Source organism: Procambarus clarkii, chromosome 85 (genome assembly GCF_040958095.1).
Source record: "Procambarus clarkii isolate CNS0578487 chromosome 85, FALCON_Pclarkii_2.0, whole genome shotgun sequence".
Classification (NCBI taxonomy): Eukaryota; Metazoa; Arthropoda; class Malacostraca; order Decapoda; family Cambaridae; genus Procambarus; species Procambarus clarkii.
The window spans coordinates 16072703-16083260 of record NC_091234.1 but is presented as its reverse complement, the minus strand read 5'-3'; the positions used below and the strand labels follow the sequence as shown (position 1 = coordinate 16083260).

Here is a 10558-nt window from a genome sequence, read left to right as displayed (position 1 = left end):
AAGCACGTGACACTCCTCTACACTGCTTCTCCTCACAGCTCGAGGTCCTCTCCTCCACTACCTTGGAGTCTCATCAACTACTCCATCTGTGCTGGCTTCGAAGTTCTCAGCAACTTCTTCCCCAAAGACAAACTTGCAACCCATCGACACTCCAGTAAAAATGTTTCCCCTTTAACACATAAACAAAAATAACCACACAATATGCTTGCCTCAAACCTCTATCTGTCCTCTACATACAGTGAGAGTGGACTCCCCCGTTTTGGGCGGGTCCATACTCCACCTCGCCTGGCGGCGGTACCTCACTCACTCCGCCTCACTCACTCCGGGAGGCTCTCAGTCACCTGCCAGCGCTCAGAGGGGATGGACGTCGCTCCGTGTTCCTCCCTCTCCACTCTCTTATTTTAGGCTTTCTGCCTTATTAAAACATGTCTAACTTATCAATAAACGTTGCTACTGTCGCTGGGCACACGACCAACTATAAGCAATCACTATGAACTGACGTATATCGTGCTTACCACAGATTGAATGGTCGAGGGCGCTCCCTCCCTCTGACGAAGCTTGTCAGGGCGCGCTTCCACGGCCCACAATAATGCCTTTGGGCGGTTTAATATTCTTCTCGTCGCCCACGACTTGATACCACACGTCCCCAGCTCGATTCCACAGCTGGTACGTCTGCACACTTCTCTTCTCTTCTCGATATATATAACTAGGGGTTCCCTTCTGACGGGAGCTCAACGGAGCGCGGCTTTCTCCCTGCGATGTCTGGCACTCAAGTGAGTCAAAGCCCTCCAGAAGCGAGCCTCACGCCTCCAGCAAAATGTCCACATCTCCTAGCCAGTCATTTATCTGTTTTCTTCTTCATTGCCCATAATCTTAAATTGTTTTACATATCCAAGCAACTATTTTACATATGGGTTATTACCTCAATATTTGCTAGACCTTTTAGTTAGGTCAGGCTTGCTGAATAACTCTCAAGGAGGGAGACTCGTTTCTCCTGTAGGCTATCATAACAGTATGCAAATATTTCTATATAAAATATATTTGGGATATTTGAATACCAATCTTTTCATCATAAAATCATTTTGAATAATCGACAGAAAATGAACCGTATATAATATTCATTAAGTATATTCTGAAATAAATGCTCTCATTCGCTCGAAGCTTTCCTCTCACCCGTTCAAACACAGTTGTAAATGCATTTTATAGAGATCACAAAAAAATGACATAAAACTGTTCTGGGTGAAAATCATTTACACTTCTCCATTTATACATGTAAATGTATTCAGAATGTTCACAGAAATAGATATATATATTTTTAAATAAAAGGCTTCTAAGATAGATATTAACATATATAATATGTCATAGTTTGACTCGTATTTATGTAGTATTTCACTGTTAGACTTATACATATGTAGACCTTCATGGTTTGATTCACGGGCACACATAGTGATTCTTTGATTCACATGTGCTTCATGGTTTGATTCACATTTAGTGACTTCTGGTTTGACTGTCTTATGCATCATGGTTTTAGCTTCAGCTAGCCACGCTGAAATGCTAGGACAGAATAGTGAATTATGGGTAATATCCAAATAGTTTATCATTAATGATATCACAGGGACGTCACCCCAGGTGATGTCCCCCCCCCCCCCGCTACTAGGGGGGGGGGGACATGTGTATATCAACTGAATCTGATATACAAATGATTTTACATATCAATGTCTCTTTTTTTTTAGCGCGGCAGTAACGGAATATGCAAAAATTTGAGAGGTAGAGTAGAGAGCTTAACTTCATCCCGAATTCCAGACAATTGAGGCGGAATTCCTAGCCCAAATACACGAGTGACTGAGCCTTAGAACTCTTAAAACAAAAGCCCGTCACTTTATCACTTGTCTATGTGATGGAACTTATTTTTTTTGTGATGGAGAAAACATCTTTTATTCAGGTCAATAAATATATGTCAATGTCACTAATTTTCTAAAAAAAAATGGAATATTACCACTGGTTCCATATATCGTGCAACCCACCAAACACACACCGAAACTACGACGTTGGTACAACGTTCGAACAAGTTTTAACACCTCCTAACCAGTATAGTAAGTTGTAACAACGTTCTAACACGTCATAAACACGTTAAGTCAAGATGTAACAACTTTATTACAAATTGTAACAAGGGGAAAATAAAGACAGTTTCGGTTTGTGTTTCCAGGGATATGGAACAAAAAAACATTTGTTTTACATTTAAGTTTCATGTTTAACTGGCTTGTTATGTCGAAATGGTGGAATATTTTTGAGATATATACAAGAGTTGTTACATTCTTGTACAGCCACTAGTACGTGTAGCGTTTCGGGCAAGTCCTTAATCCTATGGTCCCTGGAATACGATCCTCGCCGCGAAGAATCGTTTTTTCATCCAAGTACACATTTTACTGTTGCGTTAAACAGAGGCTACAGTTAAGGAATTGCGCCCAGTAAATCCTCCCCGGCCAGGATACGAACCCATGACATAGCGCTCGCGGAACGCCAGGCGAGTGTCTTACCACTACACCACGGAGACTGCTTGTCTGCTTATTAGAGTCATGACAACTGTCAGGGGATTAGGAGAAGATGATTACTTCAGGATGGGTCTTTAAGACGAGGTCCTGAGGCGCCACTGTGACTAATTACTGCATTATTACTTCTGGTGTTCCGGAAGGTTTAAATTGTGGAACAGGATAGTAGCTAGCAATCAGTTTCCTTTATGGATACTTGGTACAAGTGGTTAGATTGATTGATTGATGAAGATTAAGCCACCCAAGAGGTGGCACGGGCATGAATAGCCCGTAAATGGTGGCCCTTTTGAGCCATTACCAGTATCAAAAGATGATACTGGAGATCTGTGGAGGCGCGACTGCACCCTGCGTGACGGGAGATGTCTCCCGGACCAAATGGTGACCAAATGGTGACCAAATGGTGAAGTGGTTAGAAAGCTGGCCCAAGTATATAGATCCAGGGATCTCACCCTAATGCTCCTTTCGAATCACGTGTAATCTCCTGGGGCTAGATTCACGAAAGCACTTACGCAAACACTTACGAACCTGTACATCATTTCTCAATCTTTGGCGGCTCTGTTTACAATTATTAAACAGTTAATGAGCTCCGAAGCACCAGGAGGCTGTTTATAACAATAACAACAGTTGATTGGGAAGTTTTCATGCTTGTAAACTGTTTAATAAATGTAACCAAAGCCGTCAAAGATTGAGGAAAGATGTACACGTTCGTAAGTGCTTGCGTAAGTGCTTTCGTGAATCTGGCCCCTGTTCTTGTCCTCACCTTTCGAGATAGGAGAGGTTCTCGAAGCAACAGCCCGTCCTCCAAACAAAGACCCAAAAGTGATTCCATCCACCCGCCAAACCCCCTCTGTTTATGAAAGAAAAACGGTTTACACACGACTCACAACTGATGACGTTCGAACACTTCCGGAACAAGTGCTTCACTGACGAATTTTGTTCGAACCACAACGCTGTAAATGCTTCACCCACGTACTACAAATGCAAATAATTCCCAACAGAACCTAAACACCTAACCTAACTTATGCCTATATATGTACAATATGCTAATATATTACATTATTAATATATATTTGAGAAAATTCCCGTTTTGAATGAACAGCATGTAAAAATTTATGAATGTGGGGTCGACCGCTGGATGGAATGGACTTGAGTCGAGGAAGGGTTACGAAACAGAAGGATACATAAACGTATACATATACAGCACGTATAACACCTGTATTATCCGACACCGTCTTAAAGCATTCAAAATGTTCAAACATGTGAACATGTCAAGGAAACATATATGACTTGTTCATATGTGTTCTTGAATTGTTCATATGTTTCTTGACTTGTTCATGTGTTCTTGAATTGTTCATGTATTTTCTTGATTTGTTCATATATTTTCTTGACTTGTTCATATATTTTCTTGACTTGTTCATATATTTTCTTGACTTGTTCATATATTTTCTTGACTTGTTCATGTATTTTCTTGACTTGTTCATATATTTTCTTGACTTGTTCATATATTTTCTTGACTTGTTCATATATTTTCTTGACTTGTTCATATATTTTCTTGACTTGTTCATATATTTTCTTGACTTGTTCATATATTTTCTTGAAATGTTCATATATTTTCTTGACTTGTTCATATATTTTCTTGACTTGTTCATATATTTTCTTGAAATGTTCATATATTTTCTTGACTTGTTCATATATTTTCTTGACTTGTTCATATATTTTCTTGACTTGTTCATATATTTTCTTGACTTGTTCATATATTTTCTTGACTTGTTCATATATTTTCTTGAAATGTTCATATATTTTCTTGACTTGTTCATATATTTTCTTGACTTGTTCATATATTTTCTTGACTTGTTCATATATTTTCTTGACTTGTTCATATATTTTCTTGAATTGTTCATATGTGTTCTTGACTTGTTCATATATTTTCTTGACTTGTTCATATATTTTCTTGAAATGTTCATATATTTTCTTGACTTGTTCATATATTTTCTTGAAATGTTCATATATTTTCTTGACTTGTTCATATATTTTCTTGAATTGTTCATATGTTTCTTGAATTGTTCACATGTGTTCTTGACTTGTTCATATGTTTCTTGACTTGTTCACATGTTTTCTTGAATTGTTCACATGTGTTCTTGTTTTTTGCATATATTTTCTTGACTTGTTCATATATTTTCTTGAATTATTCATATGTTTTCTAGTTCACAAGTTTTCTTGACCTGTTCTGTGTTCTTTTTCCTTCTTCTACGTCTTGTAACTTTGTCCCAAATCGTCTTACTTTGTTCCATATCCCTACATGGCCCAGGCTCGAACCCTAACCAGCATCGCTGGCAAGACTGGCCGTGGGAGAGTGCTTGACTACTGGGAGTTTTCCGCGTGAAGGGTGAAGCCAGTTGGTTAGGGTGTCCCAATGGGCCGAGAGGTTGTCGCTGTTATGGCAATGGATGCCGGTGGTGGGTGGTTTTATGCCCCGGGTTCGAGGTTTGTGGGCCTTGGTCTGACGGCTCTGTGGGACGTTACCTGTTTACAATGTTGCATTCTGATGCTACTCCTGTTTCTCACTGTTTTGTGTGGGTTTATATTTTTGGTTCTGTTTCGTGGGGGTCTGATTAGAGTTGATTTGTGGGGCGGTTTGAGGACCTGTTTATTCTCTATGGATAACGGAATCGTCCTGTTAAGTGTGTTACCAACGGTAATTTTCCATGATGACCAGATCACACTCTAGAAGGTGAAGGGACGACGACGTTTCGGTCCGTCCTAGACCATTCTCAATTCTCACAGTCGACTTGAGAATGGTCCAGGACGGACCGAAATGTCGTCGTCCCTTCACCTTCTAGTGTGTAGTCTGGACCTATCAGAAACTCAGGCAAGGTAATTGGCTCTGTGGCTATTTACTGTGTGTGGATATACGGTGTGATGGGAGGTACAATGGCCACGGGAGTGTGTTCTACAGGCCGTGTCACTATGCCCATTGGTCAAAGGTACTGTGTCACTATCACTGTAGATCGTAATGCCAGGTCTAGTTACATTCACTGTTGGAGCCCACTTCATCCATCACCGTAATAACTACAACTGCCACCAGCTGCACCATCACTGCCCCCAGCTCTGGCACCACCACTAGCACCACTAGCACCACTACCACCACTAGCACCACTGTACTTCCTCTGCGCCAACAAAAGGCATCTTTAATGACTCGCCTTCTCAAAGGAACTCACGTCCTGGTGTCAATATTCGTGTATCTGAGAGCTGTGTCCTCACCTGCGCCTCGCCACACCTACCTTCCACACACCTCACCACACCTGACGTCTCCCACACCTGCTGTCTCCACGCCTCGCCTTGCAGCAGAACCCACACAATGCAGGGCTCCGTACACGTAATTTTGAGCCTCGAAACTCGACCCGATTTAAGCTTTTTTATCACCTTTTGGTAATCTCAAATCTCGAAGTATTTTGCTGTTTTGAAGAGATACGGTATCTTAGACTATCTACTTATCCTCGCTTGGCAAGCCACGTCAATCCCAATCCTGGGCTCAATTCCTCGTCAATCTGTCAATCCACTCAACACCTTCCCACCGTCACTCCAGTTCGCTCATTCCTTCCCTATCAACCCATCTACCGCGAATCAGTACACACAATCCCCATTCCGTCAACTTGTATCCACCAATCCTCTCAATCCACCGTCGCACTCCATCAAAATTGCTGTCAATCCTTGGCCTTCACTGCCATCCATCTCTACCACAGAACCACATCAATCCCTCCTTTCATCATCAACTCCAATCAACCAGTCAGACGCCATCAATTTGCTGCTCCTTGTTGACCAGACCACACACTAGAAGGTGAAGGGACGACGACGTTTCGTTCTCAATCGACTTGAGAATGGTCCAGGACGGACCGAAATGTCGTCGTCCCTTCACCGACTAGTGTGTGGTCTGGTCAACATACTTCAGCCACGTTATTGTGACTCATCGCCTTGCTGCTCCTTCTCACTCATCAACTGTGTTGAGTCTCTCCCTCTGCACACGAATCATATTTTAATGATTTCCGATATGAAACGGAAGTTGCAAATCAACACCGACGTGCAACTTTCTACTCTTTGTTAGCTGTGTGGGCTTGCAATTGCATTAATAGTCCCGTTCATGGAAATGTTAATTTGCAACAATGCCCTTTCAGACTGAAGAGGGAAGAGAATGTTTACTACACACAGAAATCACAATAGCCTGATGCATCAAATGAACAAATCCACAAGGGCCGTTATCTTGAGGTTATCTTGAGATGATTTCGGGGCTTTTTTAGTGTCCCCGCGGCCCGGTCCTCGACCAGGCCTCCACCCCCAGGAAGCAGCCCGTGACAGCTGACTAACACCCAGGTACCTATTTTACTGCTAGGTAACAGGGGCATAGGGTGAAAGAAACTCTGCCCATTGTTTCTCGCCGGCGCCTGGAATCGAACCCAGGACCACAGGATCACAAGTCCCGCGTGCTGTCCGCTCGGCCGACCGGCTCCCCTCGCCGTGACGAGGATTCGAACCTACTTCCGAGAGGATCTCGGAGGCACTGGGAGTGACTTAAGAGAATGAGCCTAGAGGCTGCACAGAAGGAGACACTGCTAAGCAATGGAACAAGCAGTAAGACACTGCAAGAAGGCCCTAGTTGCCTGTACGGTGAAGGCACTGTAGGCACCGAAGCAGTGCCATGGGGCGGCTCCGTGGAAACCATTGGGCATTGCACGAGTGAATGATCTTTAGGGATATGTTGATGTGAATGATCTTCTGGGATGTGTTGATGTGAATGATCTTCTGGGATGTGTTGATGTGAATGATCTTCTGGGATGTGTTGATGTGAATGATCTTCTGGGATGTGTTGAAGTGAATGATCTTCTGGGATGTGTTGAAGTGAATGATCTTCTGGGATGTGTTGATGTGAATGATCTTCTGGGATGTGTTGATGTGAATGATCTTCTGGGATGTGTTGATGTGAATGATCTGGGATGTGTTGATGTGAATGATCTTCTGGGATGTGTTGATGTGAATGATCTTCTGGGATGTGTTGATGTGAATGATCTTCTGGGATGTGTTGATGTGAATGATCTTCTGGGATGTGTTGAAGTGAATGATCTTCTGGGATGTGTTGATGTGAATGAAGTGTTTTGCTGCTCAATATATTCCGCTAAGTTGTCGAATGTTGGTCTGCCGAGTTTTGTCTGCAGTTGACATCTATGTTGCCAGTAAGGAAGGTTTGAAGCAGTTGCCATGTGTTGCCAGTGAAGGAAAACAATTGCCATGTAGATGGCTACTGAAGGGAAAATTGTTGACATGTGTGTTGCTAGTGGCCAGTTGCCATCGGTGTTGCTAGTGGCCAGTTGCCATCGGTGTTGCTAATGGCCAGTTGCCATTGGTGTTGACAGTGAAGTGAAATAATCATCTGTGAAGCCAGAGAGGGAATTATTGACCATCTGCACGCCTAGAGAAGGAGAAATAATGTCCATTCGCAACCCGTCCTCGACTCAAGTTCATTCCATCCAGCGGTCGACCCCACATTCATAAATTTTGACATGCTGTTCATTCAAAACGGGAATTTTCTCATATATAAATTAATATTATAATAGCATATTGTGCATATATAGGCATAGGTTAGGTTTGGTGTTTAGGTTCTGTTGGCGATTATTTGTATTTGTAGTACGTGGGTGAAGCATTTACAGCGTTGTGGTTCGAACAAAATTCGTCAGTGAAGCACTTGTTCAGGAAGTGTTCGAACGAAATCAGTTGTGAGTCGTGTGTAAACAGTTTTTCATGCATAAACAGAGGGGGTTTGGCGGGTGCATGGAATCACTTTTGGGTCTTTGTTTGGAGGACGAGCTGCCATTCGCGCCAGCTTCAAACACGAAGCTTCGAACAAATGCCTCGAAGCTTCGAATCCTTGTACTGTAGATACCTGCCTGAAATGATTAGATTAACGAAGCCTCCTCCCACGGCACATCTCACTGCAGCTCCCACGGCACAAACATCATTTCTCAACCAATCTCCCAGCGAGTCACGGATATATCCTTTCACATCCCACCAAAATCCACACTACGCTCCCAGCGAAATTTTGACATTTTTTCATTTCCTGTTCATCCTTCCCAGAGTGCATATAGTCCCTAAGTTTGCACTCTGCTGGTCCGTACTCCCTGCACTCGTCTCCAGTTGCTTTGAGGACACACTTGGAATAGATTAAACACTCGTGATAAACACTCAGGAATATTTATTTCATGGCGTGAATCAGCGCCGGAGGCTAGTTTAACCTAGCTAGTGTCACCTGTGTTTAGTGGCGACGGTACTGCGGTCGTCTAGGCGTCCAGAGGCTGTGAAATATATCACCTTGGCTATAACATATAGCATGGTTATAGCATATAGCATGGCTATAACATTGTGGATATCTTGTTGGCATTTCCATCTCCGTTACCTGGGAATTTCATGGTGTATTGGTGGGTGAGATGTTTATAAGTAAGTTGTATAGTACCGGGACGTTGGTGTACTAGTAGTGTTGATGTACTGGGATGTTCATGGTATACCAGGAGTGTACTGGAAGTGAAGAGAAACATCCTACCTTTGCAGACGAGGAGTCACAATAACGTGGCTGAAGTATGTTGACCAGACCACACACTAGAAGGTGAAGGGACGACGACGTTTCAGTCCGTCCTGGACCATTCTCAAGTCGATTGTGAGAATCGACTTGAAAATGGTCCAGGACGGACCGAAACGTCGTCGTCGTCGTCCCTTCACTTTCTATGGTTTGGTCAACATACCACATTCATTCGACCTTATTTTGGTGGCCGCGTGTTCGTCTTGACAATCAAGTCCCATAATACCATATAGTAAGTCTGGTACCTAACTCCCTAGTTTCTAGTATCCGAACAGTGGTCATTGGAGTTTGAATCTTAATTCCTCGTATTGGAACACACACACACACACACAGGACCACACACACAGAGATCACACTAACGTGATGCATCAAATGAACAAATCCACAAGGGCCGTGATGAGGATTCGAACCTGCGTCCAGGAGCAACCCAGACACTGCCTTAATCTACTGAGCTACGACAGGGTAAAAAGGGTTGAAACCGAAGTTCTACTGTTTTGTTCTACTACTATAGGCATCAAAACACACAGGTTTTGATGTCAATAGTTTCTAACTCGTGGTTCGTGGTTCTTTCGTAGCTGGTTCCCCGAACCAGGGGAACCTTGGATTTGGTTCCTGGTAGTATAGTGGTTCCCCCATTGAAGGTCAACGTGCCTACTTGGGATATCTTTTCTGCTTCCATTGTCTCTCATTTTGCTAAGGCGATTACCAACCTTATTAACTTGAAATTGCATCGGCGCTTTTGTGTCTAGCTTCTCCCTTAAGGCAGGAATTTATAGAATTTCGTACATTTTTTTTTTTGGTGGTTGAGTCATAAATTTCAGAGAAAATAATTAAATTTTAATTCCATTGAGCTTCCATTGTATTAAGACTTGGAATACCACAGTAAAGGAAATTATAGAAAGACATTTGTTTTAAAAGATAATGTTATGAAAGGAACTTTTGTGGAATTTAATTTTGTAAGGAATTTTTAAAATTTTATTTTTGCCTGATTGGTGGATTTCGAAAGGGAATATATTTGTTTCATGTGATAATATGAAAAAGATATCTTTTATGTGATATTGTCAATGGAACATTTTTTTTATGATTAAGATAAGTAATCAGCAATTTGTTCATTGGAACAATGTAGTGAATTGGTTTTTATTTTTATATGATAAATTTCCATGTCTAGAAGATAATTTCAATGTTCCAATGGTATTTTTCACTGTTTTAAAGATTATTTTCTTGGATTCAAATATAATTTTCTTGGCTCCAAAGTTTTAAATATAATTGTCTAAGTTTCACAGGTAAATTTTCCGTGCATCACAGAAAATTCTTAAGGTTTCAAATATAACTTTCCAGGTTTCAAAGCAAAAATTCACACGTTCAAAAACAAAAACTCGAGGTTTCG

General features: G+C 41.9%; 1 protein-coding gene across 1 annotated transcript; it reads right to left on the bottom strand.

Moving 5' to 3' along the window:
- Positions 1-3881: 3881 nt before the first annotated feature.
- Positions 3882-9392, bottom strand: LOC138358702 (golgin subfamily A member 6-like protein 22). Its single transcript, XM_069316859.1, has 3 exons — positions 9335-9392; positions 7211-7699; positions 3882-4603 (listed from the first exon to the last, which is right to left on the bottom strand). The coding sequence occupies exons 1-3, from the start codon at positions 9390-9392 to the stop codon at positions 3882-3884; spliced, it is 1269 nt and encodes a 422-aa protein (XP_069172960.1).
- Positions 9393-10558: the final 1166 nt, after the last annotated feature.

Bases quoted from the DNA above. Each gene is read 5' to 3' on its own strand.
- LOC138358702 (XM_069316859.1), bottom strand. From the start codon at position 9,392: ATGGGACTTGATTGTCAAGACGAACACGCGGCCACCAAAATAAGGTCG. The intron at 7,700-9,334 runs GTATGTTGACCA...TATATTGAGCAG, and splicing joins AATAAGGTCGAATGAATGTG to CAAAACACTTCATTCACATC. The intron at 4,604-7,210 runs GTACAGGCAACT...GAACAATTCAAG, and splicing joins GTGCCTACAGTGCCTTCACC to AAACATATGAACAATTCAAG.